This window comes from Lepisosteus platostomus, chromosome 4, assembly GCF_059453375.1.
Source record: "Lepisosteus platostomus isolate fLepPlt1 chromosome 4, fLepPlt1.hap1, whole genome shotgun sequence".
NCBI classification, from domain to species: Eukaryota; Metazoa; Chordata; class Actinopteri; order Semionotiformes; family Lepisosteidae; genus Lepisosteus; species Lepisosteus platostomus.
The window spans coordinates 27689843-27705941 of NC_142614.1; the positions used below are offsets into that span (position 1 = coordinate 27689843).

Genomic DNA, 16099 nt, shown 5'->3' on the forward strand with positions numbered 1-16099 from the left:
GACACTGGCCTTAAATATGCCCTAATTCACTACGGAATGCCAATGCTGTAAATAGTATTTTTTTGCATTGGGCACCAAAATTATATTTCACTTTTTTTCTAAAGCCATTTTCCTCTGATGATTTTATTTCTTTGAAAGGCATCAGTAAGAGCCAGGATGAGATCATTGTGTGCACCCTGTCTTGTCATCTGAAAAGAAGCATGTTGCTGCCTGCTCTCTTAACCACAAACCCTTCCTGCTGTTGTCTTTGCTTAACAGCAGATGGGGCATTACGATGGATCATTTAACAACAGCCTTGTTAAGGGATATCAAACTTTTTCTTTTTCTTTTTCCCTTCCCCCTTTAACATTGTTTTGCTTCTTATCTGCCAAAAAGCCAGGAGAGTGAGAGTAACTGGAGATCAAAGGTGCTTGAATTACTATGAGCTCTCCTGCAGCAGAGCAGCATATTCTTTTATAGTTTGGGGGGGGGGGGGGAAGTTTTGCACAGAAGACAGCAAAGAAACACCAGATTTAAGTATTAAATGCATTTAAAAGAGCGGTCAGGGAAGAGGAAAGAGGAACCAGGTTATCTAAGCTGGATATGCTTTGCAACAGCTGGTGGTGATGCAGTGCTACTCTGTGTCTCCACCCCCCCACCCCCCTCTTGAGGATGTGAAGTGGTAGCTGCCTGTTAGATGATATGGAGTATGTTTGGCAGAAGCAGCCCCAGAGATACAGTGCAGTTCCCTTTCAGAAGGAGAAAGAAAAATAAAAATCTGTAATTAGTTGTGGTTCTCTGCCGGTGGTATAGCTGGTGAGGGTCCAACAGAAAGGGCAAGAACATGTAGCTGTGGTCCGCTGGGTATTCACTGGAAGCAATTACAGGACAATAAAGGACGCTGTGTCCCTTCTGACAAGCCTTGTACCATATAGCTGGCTGCAGATGTGCGTAGACAGATCAAGTTGCTCTTTGATTGTTCTGCGGGGAGTGTTGGTGGCGTTCCGCTTACAAACGCTGGACGCGTTTCATCCTGTGGCTTTTAAATCCCCTTGAACTTGGGCTGGTATGAAGTTTGGTCATGTCTGACTCGAGCTTTTGGACTGTTCTCTCCAACTTTTCTATGCCTCATTTCCTCACAGGAACAAGACTCCGTCGGTCTAAAAGGTAATGGTTAACACACTATGTAAATTGTACCATTTGTTTGAGGGGTGAGGGGTGTTAAATTCTATTAGCTGATTTGAGTATGTACAGTATAAAATACTGAGTTATGCAGTTGCTTAAAACAAAGCAGGACCAGTATGCTTTTTTTAGTGAGTATGACCAATATTTGTTTTGTAGCATGAACAGTTCTGACACTTACGCTGTAAGATACTTACACCTAACAAATGCTGAACAGGTGCCTTAAACTTAAAATAAAGCGTTTCTTTAGAAAGAAAAGCTCTGATTCTCTTAAAGAGAGTAGTTAGTACTTTCTATCCAAGACAAACACTTGAACGTAACTGCTGCTGTCCTGCCTCCACGTCACCTTCACCTTTAGTAGTGAATAAGTTAATTGTATTTGATCAGTACTTTTATTTGTGTGTATCAGTCCTATAGTTCAAGACTCTGGCAACCTCCCTCTGCTTATACTGAAAAGGAAAGTGGGCTGAATTACAATGTAGTGTTTTTATATTTTAGGTTATATTCCATATTTTCCAGAGTACAGTATATTATAATGGCATTTGTATTGTATAGGTTCACCTACAGGTAAGTATTAAATGGTTGTGCAATTATGGCACAACCTGCCCAGCCATGTTGCTAAGCTTCATACCCTGAATTCCTTCAAGAAACAGCTGGATGATGTGCTTAAAGCACTTAGCTACCAAAACTAATGAGCTAGAATGGTCTCCTCTCATTTGTAACTGTTATATTCTTGTGTTTAGAAACAGTCATGAAAGGTAGGGCTATTATGGCATAATAAAGATATAAGAAAACATTAATAGAACACAATATAGTGTATGCATTTTTCCATTAAGCAATTACAAAAGAAATTCAGATTGTTTTGTCTGCAAAGTTGAATGCAACCTTGAATTAAATTCTAATGTATATATTATTTCTTTTTGCATTTCTTTATTGTTCTAGCTCTGCTAACTGCATTTACAAGACTGATTATATTGATGATCTTGTTTCAAGAATGATTTTGATGTTTCAAAGTTTCTCTAGGTAGCCAGGCCTTGAATGCATCTATAGTATGAAAGGGTGGTCAGAGTGGCAACCCTTCTCTAACCTTCTTGACCTTTTTTGTAAGTGATCTAAAACACCTGGGCAACTATAGCCCATGCATTTCACAAATGTGCAGTATTTGGTGTTTCCATGCAAAGCCTAGCCTAAGAGTTTTCTGTGTGGCCCTCCCACCTAATTCTAATGTTTTAGAATTAGCCCCTCCCCCCAGATCCTCATTTTCTAATGATTGGACCCTTTATAAAGTTATGCCCATTGTGTGAACCTGATGAACTTTAGCATGTGGTGTGGTGGACAACTCGGGTCCCTGATGGTCACAGTCTCTTCAGGTTGAGCCCTCTCCATTCATATTTTTAATGCATCTATGAATTATTCAATAAATTAATTGGACTGATTTAAGATTTTAACATTTTTCAAATGTCTTTATGTGTTGATGATGTGAGTAAACCTTTAATATTTTCTAGGTTATGGCCTTTGAGGAGAGCCCTTTTCTGCCTTGGTTTTAAACTTGGTAAAACAGAAGTAGGAATTTTGATGAGTCCCCCAGGGACAGTCATTTTATAACAACTTTACAATACCTGAAACGCTCTTATAAGCATTCATTTATATCATACTTTATGGGAATAGTCAATTGCGTGTATTCTCCTGAGTGATGGGTTTAAATGAAAAAGTCAGTTTAACTTGCAGACCCAGTTCTTGATGGTGGTCTTTCATTGAGTGGAAAAAGCAAAGTTCTGGCAAAAAGAAAGTAATTGTTGAGTTGTGTACTTGTAATTTTTAGCAGATGGGATGTTTTTGCATTTGTCTGGGCCCAGGTGTGATCATTGTTTCAATGACTGGCACTGTTGAGCAAGTTCTAATTCAGTTGAACAAACCGATATGTGGAATCAATGAGTTTATTTAATCCATGGTATGCTTTGGAAATAGAAATGTTAGCTTGTTTTGTGTTAGCAATTCTTAAGGAAACATTCTACATGTGTTAATTAAATATCTCAAATATATGTATATACAATAGAAAGAAAAATAATATCCACCCAAGTGAAATAGTGATTTTTTTACAAATTGTCTTTATTTTACCTGGCCACAGTCCCTCCTGCAACTGAAGCAAGGATTTGAGCTGGCTTTGATCACTGTAGGTACTGTATCTCAGCATGAACCAAACATTTTTCTTGTATTAAATCATTTACATGTATTACATTTTACATAAATCATGAATACATATTTTTTCACTTATTACATGAAATAGTGCACCAGACACTCAGATTTCTGTTGAGATGAACCTCTATTCTGAAAAACATTGTCAACAGTTAATAGAATGAAGCTTTTTTGTTATAGCACTATTCATAAACTATAAATATTGTATATGTCTGAGAAGTAGTTTACATAAGGTTATGTGAAGAATGGGTTAAATGTTGCATACTGTATAACCATAGAGCTGCAATAATAATGACAAAACATTTGCCTTATCTCTTTCTGAGAAGATATTCTTTGGGCCTGTTAGTGACACCTGCTTATCCTGAAAAAGCACTTCAGCATGAAATGGTGCAGGGGACATTTGCTGATTGCTTCCTGCATCTTTTCTCACTCAAGCTGTTATTTATAAAATATTCATAAGACAGGAATCCCATTGACCTTTGTCTCAAGCGTGCTTTAGAGCATCTAGAACTCCAGCCTATTACTCAGTGTGCTAAGCCTTAATAATAAAGAATTGAGAGTCCGAGTAAGTGTTCAGGAATCCTTCGTGCACGTCCACAGGCTAATAATCCCTCTGACCTCACTGCTACGTATTGGTGATAATGGCATGAAATATTAGAATCAAGCTGAGATTTAATAATAATAAGTTAGTAAGCACACATCAGCTTGTAACACTGATGAAGAGAAGTTTTTTTATACCAACCTTCCCTTTAGTAGTTTCCAAATAACATAGTTAAGATCTCTAAGAAGTGAATGATTTTATACTGTTAGTAATAATACTAGATTTTAAATTATATGAAAAATAACATCAGATGGATTTCTTAAAAGTGATAGATGCCTTCATTTTACTTTATTTCACATTCAGTAATCTGTGATGAGCATTTTTTATCACTTTCAGCTCCGAGTTCAAATATTATTTGAGATATAACTTGAAATATACAACTTGTTTGTTTCCCTCAAATGGAAAAAAAAAGGTAAGCCTTTTCCTTTAAGACCAAATTGGTCACGGATTTGTTTGCCTTACTGTACAAAAAACAAAGTAAAATCATTGGTCTCTTTAAACTCTTATTTCAGTTTGACGAGTTTGTCCTGGGCAGTCATACTTAATTACTCCTTAGGAAGTAATGACAGTTTTGCATTTACTTTATTCATATTGTCTGTTTTTCTCTGTTGTGTAATCATTTTCCTGACGGTAGTTTTTTTTTCTTCTTAAAGAAGCTTGTGCAAAGAGTTGAGTCACCGGCACTAATTTTAATGTCAGGAAATGTTTTAATTCTTTCAGCTAACTGTAAATCCTTGATAGAAGGGCTTGAAGTAATAATAACCATGAAGGTCAATGCACTATTAAGATAGACTGCTTATACTATATGCTTGCAACAGTGCATAGTACAGTATGTCAGGGCCTTAAATAAAAATGACATTCTGAGTAAAACTGTAGTTGGGTAAATAGACTTTGCCTGTGTGGATTACGTTATGCATGGAGTCATTCCAATTTTAAAGCCTCTGGTGTGACAGAGAGGTTCTGCCTGCTGCTAAATGTGTTATAAATATCAATTATCATGTGAGCCCAAGGTGTCTTAGTACTTTTCCATTTAAACTGCATTTTGCTAGACAATTAAAGATGCATCTTCAGAGCCACTGAAGGTAAAGAGATGAGACGTGGTCTATAACACTTTTTTTTTTCCTTCAAACTGGTGAAGCCGCACATTTGAGCTGGTGTGCGCTTGTGAAGCATGTGTAGCTGTTTCTGCTTTGTGAACCTGGCAGCTTTATTAAGGCAGATGAAGTGGGACTTTAACGGACCCTGCTGTGGTCAGGGAGAGGATGAATTTTCAATGTCTTTTCGAAGTATAAAGAACGAGGTGTTTCAATTATTTTTCTTCTCTAGTGCTGTTAATTACTGATATTACTCTTATGCTTATTTCTTTTCATGTGTTCCCTGATATAATTAACAGGTGCTTAATTAATGTTGCAAAAATGACATTGTGAGATTTAATAGTAGGTACCAATATTCTGAAATATTGTTTAATAAGACGGCTGACTTAATCCTGGTCAGTGTGCTGTTTATTTTTAGACTGCTTTAAACATTTAATGCCATGCATTTAAACAGGATATTATCTGCTGTTGTATTGAATGTTTCATGGACCTTTCAGTGGATCTTGCACACTGGTTTGCTCTGCCCAACTTAGCAAAAGAACTTGAATTATTTTACTTCAGCTGGTTTACACTTCTTTTTCACCTGATGCAAGAGATAAACATTAGTGATTTTGGTATTGTGTGTTTGGCAAACAACTAGGTGTAATGAATAACCATCATTACAACTTTTTTATTGACTTTATTTACATTAGGTACAAAGAATGACATTTTCACAAAAACAATGTTCTGGAGTTACTTCTTTCTTGCTTTGTCTTATTTAGAGGAATCTACATACATTAATCTTTTGCATTTGTTTCAGATTATTTCCTCATAAATAACTATGATGGTAAACACTTAAAAAATGGTAATTTTTCACTAAACTCAATTTTAACCATTGGACCTTTTAGCCAGCAAGTCAGTCATACATTCTCACACTGATTCTTTCTTTCAATCCAAGACGTTCTTTGGATTTTTTTCAGCACAGTAGCTACTGTATGTTTCCTGCTAATTTTCTTGCTCTGTATACCATTTTCAGATTGGTTAACTCTTTCTAGAAGCCAATTTTATCAAATAACAATCTTAGTTAAAACAAAAGTCAAACCTAAAAAAATGCACACAGTTTGCAAATCCAAATTATTGAAATTGTGGGAGGATAAATTTTAGGAAAGATGGACTCAACTTCTTTCTGGAAGTGCATTTTCTTCAGTTGGAGACATTCTGTTTGTTGTGGCAAAAAACTTACTGAAAAAAATCTCAATGTAAAATGATTTTGTCTTTGCTTTGTTTCACAAAAGAGGCAAAACTCAAATCACGCCTCTGTGAAGGATGCTAAATTATTTTTTTCCCTCATTTCAGTGTAAGACCTCATTTAGATGTGCATCTCTTTTATCACAACTTTCTTTTGTAGTGGCAGGTGATGTCAAGTATGATATCTTTCTCCCAGCTGGTGAAACACTTCTCTGATACTTTTGAAGTTAATATTTCTTAGTAAAAATCTAGCATTGTGCTGCAGCAGCTACTAGAGTAAACACATTGAAGCACTTTAAATATGGAACATGATTTTATAGCGGCAATAACAAAGTACTTTTTCCAGGAATAAAGTAAAAAGCAATATCTCCTAACAATGTATCCCCATTTTACTTTCCAGTAAAGGTTTTGATAGTCAGTTATAAGCTGTATTGCCGATTTTATTAAGAAAGGTGACTGCCGTTTTCAGGTTATACACCTCATAGGTAATGGATGCCTTGGAAACACTTTATAGTTTTACTCATAAGATATTTTATAGGAACAATAATGGGTGTTTCGGTCATTTGGCATTTTACTGCATTTTTACGAGATTTTGTTGTGAAGAACCACCAGTATTGTATAAGTTAATGTAAAATCAATTCTATTTTACTGCTCAATTACTACCTTAAACTAATGTTTAGGCCTTAGATTGATATTCTTATTTATGGTGTCTCTTAAATTGGGGTTTATTATTACTATAGGTTAGAACTTTAGAGCTTAGTTGTGTTATAGTTTGAATAATATTCAGAGAGCAAAATAAAATGTTTGATAAAAATGCAGTCATAGTCAATATCAATGTCTTAACTTAGACAACATGAATGAGCAGAGCTGTACCAATTTGTATCCCTCCTTTTGCTACAGCTCCTACTCCTGCTGTGTTTTTCTGTCTTTTTAATTTATTTCAGTCATTATCAGGATATGGTTTTATCACATGTTTCCAGCAGACACGCGGAGACTATTAAATCAAATGACTTCTGCAAAAAAGATGGTCAAAGCCTTTGTCTCATCTTATATGTAGTTCAAATAAAGGTTCTGTTGTGAACATTCCACATAATATTACTGTTAAGACTACTATTACTGTTAAATTCCTCGCTCATCCACTTCTAAAGTGCAGCACCTACTGTATTAGTGTGACATGTACTGTATCAGCCGCTCCATTATACAGCTCAACAGGTAGAAAGTTAGAAAAGTTTGCATATTTCTTTACCAATTGAATAATATCAGAAGTTTAAATAAGCCAGATTGTATAAGCCTAGAGTGAAATTTATCTAGGACACCAGGGTTAAGAGTCATCATCTCGCATTCAGTGGCTTGGGATCTCTAATAACAGAGTTGTTGGGATTTCTTTATAGTATCTGAAGGACGGGACCTCGTACAGCACAGGAAGGTATCCAGAGAATGGAGTGGTATACTGTTCCACCAATTGCACTGGTAACAGCAAACTGGTTTTCCATAGAGGTCTCCCATATGCACATACTTTTGACCAGGTCTAACCTGGCATATCATCTGAGATCTGATAAAATCAGGAAACTGGGTGGGAATAATTAACTTAAATATAGCACTCATTGTAAGCAATGTTCTCATTTGTTTTTGCTTTATTGTTTAAATTAAGGGAAACAACAATAATATGACATATAAATTCCCTTTCAAATAGATATTGCTGTATTCCTCTAAAACAATGTACTGTACATATGTATGTCATTTGTCTTTTATCCGTGCTGTGTGGGTAGGTTTTGATGGAAAGATCTTGTTGTAAAGTGAACAGAATTAACAAATTAAGATGTAATCTGCCATTTTCTTGTAAGGGATTTCGTATTTTTAATTTTCAGGATTAGATGTAGTTTGTATTAACTATTACCTGGGTACCATTCTATAATTCTGTACTAGTTTCATGTCTTTGATCCAATATTTATCTTTTATTGTAATAGATATGACATGCTCACAAATAGCCCAATTGTGCCTATGTGGGATTAGCGTGGGAGTCAAGGGACATCTAGGACTCAAGAGACCAGTTACTGTAACAGAAACATTGTGACGTCTTCTCATAGAGCCTGGACAAGCTTGTACAGGAATGGTACAGAATCTTATGTGACTGTATGTGCAAACTGGTATGTCAAAGTTATGTCACCGATATAAGGATTGTGTTGTGTCCAGCAGTGGCTACACAAGTTACTAGCCAACATTTTAATGGTCAGACAAAAAATAGATGTACCTTAATATGTGTTTAAAAAGGGAGTGGAAGTCAAACAGAGATACAAGTGTCTTCCCCACCATTTTAATGGGGTTCAATTGTGCAGAATACTTTGGGATCCATAGGTGTAATTGTAAAATTGTATACTTTTAACATCTCTCTTTGTAGTCCACAACAAAATTTATTATGGGTATATTTTACAGGTCATGGTGTTTTAGGTTGGTTTGAGCAGGCAAAGAGGCACCTCCAGATTCTGGTTCTGTTTTTATATTTAAGTGTCTTATTCCTTTCTAAACTTGACAGTTTGGAAAATCCCTGCTTTGACATGAGATTGATCACATTGATACTGTGTCTGTACTGTGAACCTAGACTAAAGTCGGCTTAGGACTGATAGCAAGGGTCTTTACAACTTTTGTAGCTGTATTTACACTGTAGGGTCACTGAGCTATCTTACTGTAGGTTAGCTTAGCTGTGTGCACACATCCTCTTAATTAAAATACACACAAGCGGACATCATATTCATCCCTCTGAAATGAAAGGCTCAACTCTTACCCAAAACACAAAGGTGGAAAAATAGCAGCTTGCTATTGTATCCAATAAAAGTGGAGAAGACTTTTATTATATTAACAGTATTATAAAGGCTGTTTTTTTAACTGGGTATTCATTTGAAAAAGGTAACATTTGGTCAGCACCAAAAACGGAGACAGCCTGCCATTGCTAGGGGAGATCACAGAAAAAAAATATAATTAAAAAATATGTCAAAGAAATAGGCGTTGTGGTCTGAGTAGTTTTAATGCATGCTTAAGGCATGTTTTGAATCACCCCGTTTGTATAAATCAGCCTTAGGTTGGTTTGCATTTAAGTTATGATGACTTTGATCTGGCGTAGAGATATCTCCTGGTGGGAACAAAACCATGACAACTCGGGGTCACCTACAGTGTATTTGGGGTTAAACTCATATTATCTGACACTGTGACCAACAAATGTATCATACTGACCAGTGTTAAAAAAAAGTATTGGTCTTCACACTTAGATGCCATCGTACATTAAAGATTTTTTTCTCTTGCTTAAATATCATGCAAAATATACTTTAATATCAGGTTACTTTAAAAAAGAATGAGTTTTTTCATTCTAAAACAATAGTCATATCTGGAGCTTCATGGACAGGTTAATGGTCATGTTTACTTTCGTAATGAGCATCAGGGTAAATTATATACTGTGTGATGTTTCCATTTCTTTCTATTTTATTAAGATAATGTTTGAGCACCATAAATCATCATTTAAGTCATGATTCTAAATCAGATCTGCAGTTATTCTGTTTGGTGACCACTATTGGTATGGGTATACATCTAAATAAACTAGAGTATGTGAAGATTCATGTGTTTTCATTACTTATTATATAGATGATGGGGTTTTATACTGATTATTTTATGCTTTAGTTTCTCATTAAGAATATGTATGGATCCGTAAGTTGAAAGAGATTCAACATGAAACAGAGTAAGTGAACATTTGTTTTCATATTTTCACATTGTTGTTTGGCTAGTAGAACACAGATAATTCACAAGTCTGTAACCAGATTTGTACCTCTTAACATTGTATTATAATTGCCAGTCATATCATAGGCAAGAAAGGAAAAAATACTTTCCTTTTCACTTAAGAAATTGACGTTTACAGTCCTCTGAACTGAACGACTCATTTGTCTGTCAAGGTGTTAGTATGAGAGAGTCTTCAGCTGCTCTGGAAATGAAAGTCATAAGTGTCTAGGAAAATATTTGAAGATGTGACATTGACAACTGAAACTTGGCATCATCTCCATAAAATAGTGGCTGCATAAATCAGTAGAAGAGAATGGAAAATTTCAGTAGACGTTTGAGAAAGTCAGTCCTTTCTTTGCCTGAGGTTGAAAAATAATCAATAGGGCGTATACAAGCTGTTCCATTGTTCTTCACTTGTATAGTGAAGAGGAAGTTTGGAAAGGGCTTCAGGTTACCAGACAACCATGCATACACTTTGCTTTCTACATTGTACTGCAATTACAGTGCCAAATGTAATATTCATTACGTTATATCAAGCAACTGATTAAAGAGAACTCGAACATCAACTTTTGTCCTCAGGCTTTTGCACTTCATATAAAATTTAACTTATTGGCAGTGTTGCTCAGAATCAAAACTGAAAGCCGTAGTTATGTGGTTGAGAGGTTGTTTGTGCACTGAAGTATGGAAGAACAGAACACATTTTAGCCTTTTAAGACACCACACAATAAAATTCATTAACAAATAACCGCTTATTGAAATATTTCTTGACACAATTGCTTGATTACATTAATATTGCATTACTCTCTTCCATTAACAACTAACTCATTGGATAAATTCAAATTACAAGCTTTTTGTTTATAACCAGACAATGTTATATGCTTCGGGAAAAGACCAAATATTGCGGTACAGATATTAGTTGCACTCTTACACTGCGTGTAAAATGTGATTAAATGATATAATAGTGAAATGTAATTCAGAAATATCATTTCTAGAGTAACTGACAATATATTTTATACATAGGCAATTTGCAAAACTAAACCAAGTGGTTATATACCAAAAAAATTACTTCTACATATCAGGGTTTCTAGGTTGTAGAAACGATAATTGTAACTAAATTAGATCATCTAGCTTATGAGTAAGCAACGTCAGTAAGTGAGACACAGAGCTGTCATACTGTATATTTATTTGAAAAATGGCTTAATAGTTAAATAATTACAGAGAAGAAGGGATGATTGCTCCTGCAGAGATGGTAAAATGACAGGACTGCCACTCGGATCTGTATTAGGACTGTTCTTACAATTTATATCAGTGATGTAGATTCTGGTGTGAAAGTTCCTGTCAACTTAAGATACTGTATGATACCAAAAGAGGAGGATTGGCAAACACTGTAAAGTTGAAACAAACTCAACTCAGCACAAAAAAAAAGAATAAAAGAACTAGCCAAACACCTGGCAGATGATGCAGAGAGTTACTGTACATAATGATAGCAAAAGCATAACCTATAAAAAAAACAAACCTGATTTTAAAGAAGCTACACATCATTTTCATGTTCTAGATATGATCCTAATTTTCAATCCAATTTATTTGTCAGTCAAAATAAAACTTGATTAAAACTTTAGGAATACAGGATTTGTCCTGGGGGCAGACATTGGCTAGCTTCAAGTCCTCCCCCTGGGAGCAGTCCTTTTGGTTATTTCTGTAGTAAAGATAGGCATATCATTTTATACATACCCTTTAAAAACAATTCCCAGATTGCATTTTTTTAAATTCAGAAATTATTATTAATACAATATCCATTGTGCCCCCTGTAGTTTAATTAATCAGTTCAATTTATTGAATTTGAGTTTTTGTGTAGCATATTTATGAAACCTTTTATTTGTATTGTAGAAATCTCTCTGACCACGTGTAGTCTGCGTGGGGTCCATTCTGGTTCTTCGTGAGCCTGAGTCTTTATCATAAGTCCTTGCTAGAAGAAGACCCAACTCGCAGTGCTTGTGTCTGAGCAACTGGGTTAGTGAGTCACAGTATCTGCCTGTAGAATACTAACTGAATCTCCGATAAGGCAGGTACTGTACACACCTGCAGACAGTGCTGGGAGATACTGTCATTCCAATCTTACTATCCCAAATGTCAGTCTTCAAGTAGGCCTATTTAATGAATTTGGCATACTGTATGTGTTGTTTTTCAGTCACTGAATGATTTCTTTAGGTTCCTCTGTAGAATCTTGGTTGTTTTAAATGCATTATTTGTTTTTGAGATGTTTAGCTATTGTATACCCTCATTAATTTCAAAGTTCATATTGTTATTTTCATACTTGTATATCATTCAGATTGATTGCTGATTATGCACTTGCACTTTGCAGAATATTATCATACTGTGTGTTATTTCTAAGATAATGCTATACAGTACGTGACATTCTCCTGCGAATTTCGTATTCAGGTTGGAGAACAGCCCTATTGCAAGTTGTACTTTCTTTTAAAGATAACAATTTCAAGACATTATGGTTTCTGATGTCACTGACTTAAGACCTAACTTCCTGTTGTCTGAATGATTCAGCCGCATGTGACATTCAGTGTATGAAGCACTTAATGACTGTTTTGAGTTTTCTTCCTCGTCTTTGATGAACATATGATAAGCATCTATTGTTTTCTTTTTTTAAAGAGTTTCAAAATATATTGAAACATGTCAGACCATATTAATCTTCATTGGAACAAAATGCAGTGTTTACAGGATTGTCCAGCAAAGGAATGTCTTTTAATACTTTTATAAGAGTTTTACGAGTGTAATTGACTTTCATTTTTATGGATGTGGAGCCAGGATCAACTGTTATCTGCTTTTTAACAATGTTACAGGAATTCACAGGAAATTCAAATATGTCGCAATAGATATCCTGAAATATTCTCAAGTAATGTTGAAATCTTGAGTTTTTCAGTTATTCATGAAGCAGATACATTTAGGATTTTCAGTTTTGCATCAACATACAGTACAGTACATGCCAAAATATCTACAGTACATAGACATTTTAATGTCCCACGGTTGTGGTTAAAAATGTTTGATTTGTTGTTTGATTTTAAGGCAGCTTGTGTAATGGTATCACTGGAATCAAATTTATTGTTTTTTTTTACTGAAGTTATTCTGTTTAAATGTTTAAACTGTGAAGATTGCTAAACTGTGTCCTAACATTTATTCATTCAAGCATAGTGTATACTGTATACAATACCTTAACACCCTTTCGTTGTCTCTGTAGATTTTCAATGACAGTGACAAAGTACTGTATCTCCATTATTGACAACTTGTTTATAAATCATCATTCCAAATTTATAGTGATGGAAAGCTATCATCTTAAAGCAAATTTTCCTACAGTATTTGTCTATTTCAGTCAATACAATGTAAGTGTTTTAAACAGTTTTATAACCAAAAAGGCTCTATGTTCAGGTTGTCCATAGAAAGGGATATCTGGGGTTTTAATTACCACCTTTTTTAAATTACAGCCTAGGGTAGTCATGGACTTGTTGTAGATATCTAAATTCAGTTCAAGAAAGGACATTAATCTTCTAAATATGCATTATTGCCTTGAGTTACAGTCCTGCTTGTAGTACTTTGATATAATTAATTCTGGAATTTCTAAAGTACTTTCAATCTTTAATGTATATCTGCAAATTTAGCTGTGGTGTAGAATAAGAGCTGTAATTCCTACTGCAAAAGAACATTTGTTTCTGTGTAGGTTCTACCCAGTTACAACTGCAGATTTATGTTGCTGAAAAGGACAGGGGATCATGTTGTTGTGATATGTTTTACATAACAAGTGTTCTGTCTCATGTCAGGCATGACTAATGATATGCTTTTCATGTCTAAATAAATGTACAGTATAGATACTTTTTTACTTCCTATACAAAATGCATATGCAATTGCTTTCACTATATTCAGGGTCACCAGTTATGTAAATTCGTTTTTAAAATCCAGATACAAATTCCTGATACTAAAAGGATTGCAAGCAGGCTATCACTACTGTATATTATTTAATAACTATTTCTGATTATTTTAATGATATTGTGAGATCCATAGAAACTTCAGTTTGAGTCATGATTAAGACTAAGTTTTATATTTTGAGGTTTAATAGATATTCTATTATTCATACATTTACTATCAATTGAGGTCCTATTAAATGTTTCTGATTTATCTATCCATTTTCTAACTGCTTTATCCAATTCAGGGTCAAGCAACAGGTGCAAGGCAGGATCCACCCTAGACAGGATGCCTATAATTTTCTCTCACTCTTTCACTCACACCAGGGCCAGTTTTCCTAGTGGCCTGTTGAGCATGAGCACTAATGAAAGATGTGAATGCAAAAGTATTCTAACAAAGTAGAAAAAAGCTGTCTGAAATCTAGGGGTCTCAGTACAGTAAGTGTCAATAGATCTTTGTTTTAGGGACATTAAGATCAAAATCACAAGGGCTCTGGAAAGTCATCTCTTTGTGCCGCAGGGCCAAAAAGAACAGCTCTAGGGAGCTGCAGACATTTGATCGATTGCTGGTGCATTCGGACAAAAGGACAGCTTCAGTTTGCACCTGTACAGTTAAACTGCAGTCTTTTTGACATTGAGAAACAGAACAGATTTGTTGCCATTTTATTCTCAGCTTCGTATTAAGGAACAAAATTGTGTTCCTTTCAAATTTTCTCAATTTATTGTAATGCCTGTGATCAAACAAGTAATTTGCTGTCCTTTTGGACTGCAGATGTGTGGCACTTTGTAATGATTTCAGCTGGTAGCATAAGAAACAACTTTGGGAACTGCCTCACTGGAATCTGTCTTTTTAAATAATAATAAGCAGAAAAGTAATGGGTTTGTTCCATGCTGAAAAGAGAGGAAAACACAACGTTTCGGCTGTGGAACCTTCTTCTGGTGTGAGAAGAGAATAAGCATAAATAGATAAATTTAATGGATTTATACAGGCATCTAGCAACTAAAAACCTGGCCTGCTTCATAAAGTTTCATTCTATTTTATCTGTGAGGTAAGCTCATACGTATACAAGCTACATGGATCACAGTCAAACAATATTTTGAAATAGGAAGCAAAAAGGCTGTGAATTTCAAAAGAGTAGAAAATTGCAGTGAAGTAACAGGTTCTCTGTTGTCTTTATTAGGAGTCTCCTGCTGTGTATTATTATATGCAATTCAACCTTATACTTTATACTGTATATTTAAAGAAAATGTATGGCACCTTAGCTGAAGATACCTCAGTATCTTTATGCAGTTATTTTCTAAATAAGCATATCTACAGTATTTGCATTTAAACTGCTAACGTGTGGAAAAGACTGTCGAAAAGTGTAGAAATACATGAGATGTGCACATATATACATAATGTGATGTGCACATTCTTACACGCTGGACAAATCTGGTGAAAGTAGCTAAAAATGTCTGTGCAGCCCTGTGTTAGGAATACAGTACATAATACTACAGTGCTCTTTCCAACAACTGTGGAAAGAATTTTCTTTGCCTACATTTTGTACAATTGTTCTTTCTACATTAAGCTAATATACTGTACATGATGGCGAAGCCATACAACTCTCATAAAGATTTTTACTTGTATAGTATACTGTATACACACATGTGCAGAAAGAAGCTTTATGGCATCCCTGGATACTGTATATATTTATTAGAGACAAGACTGATATCTACTGCATTGGTTAATAAGCTGTAAATATACTGTGCAGAATTGGTTGCATAATATTTTGTGCATGTTGATATTTATATTATTTTCTCTGATTTTCTTGCTATACTTAGTATAAAAAGGAGGACAAATCATTTTAAGCCCTTGTACCACTGTTACTGTTACAACCCATGGCAAAAATGATGAATTCAGGAGTATACTGTGCAATGTGATATTGAGGTTGACAATATATCAGATATCAGTGTTTCCTAAGCTTTTGTCTGTGACTAAACTCTTAAGTGATCCATGCATATATATAACTCCAAAATAATTGATAATGCTGTTCCAGCATAAACTCATTTCTACACCATCACAATTCTGTTCATTGTCAGTTATGAAATCA

At 34.9% G+C, this 16099-nt stretch overlaps 1 protein-coding gene across 15 annotated transcripts in view; it reads left to right on the forward strand.

Annotated features, from left to right (window-relative positions):
* The window catches only part of mast4 (microtubule associated serine/threonine kinase family member 4), a 194209-nt gene that overhangs the window by 126015 nt on the left and 52095 nt on the right, over positions 1-16099 (forward strand). The window contains exon 1 of one of the 15 annotated variants that reach the window (XM_088629324.1): positions 683-1146. The exons of the other annotated variants lie outside the window; for them this stretch is intronic. Coding sequence (XP_088485450.1) covers positions 1061-1146 — 86 coding nt within the window. The 5' untranslated portion in view covers positions 683-1060. Of the gene's footprint in view, positions 1-682; positions 1147-16099 lie in introns of those variants that run through there. 15 annotated transcript variants of the gene reach the window in all.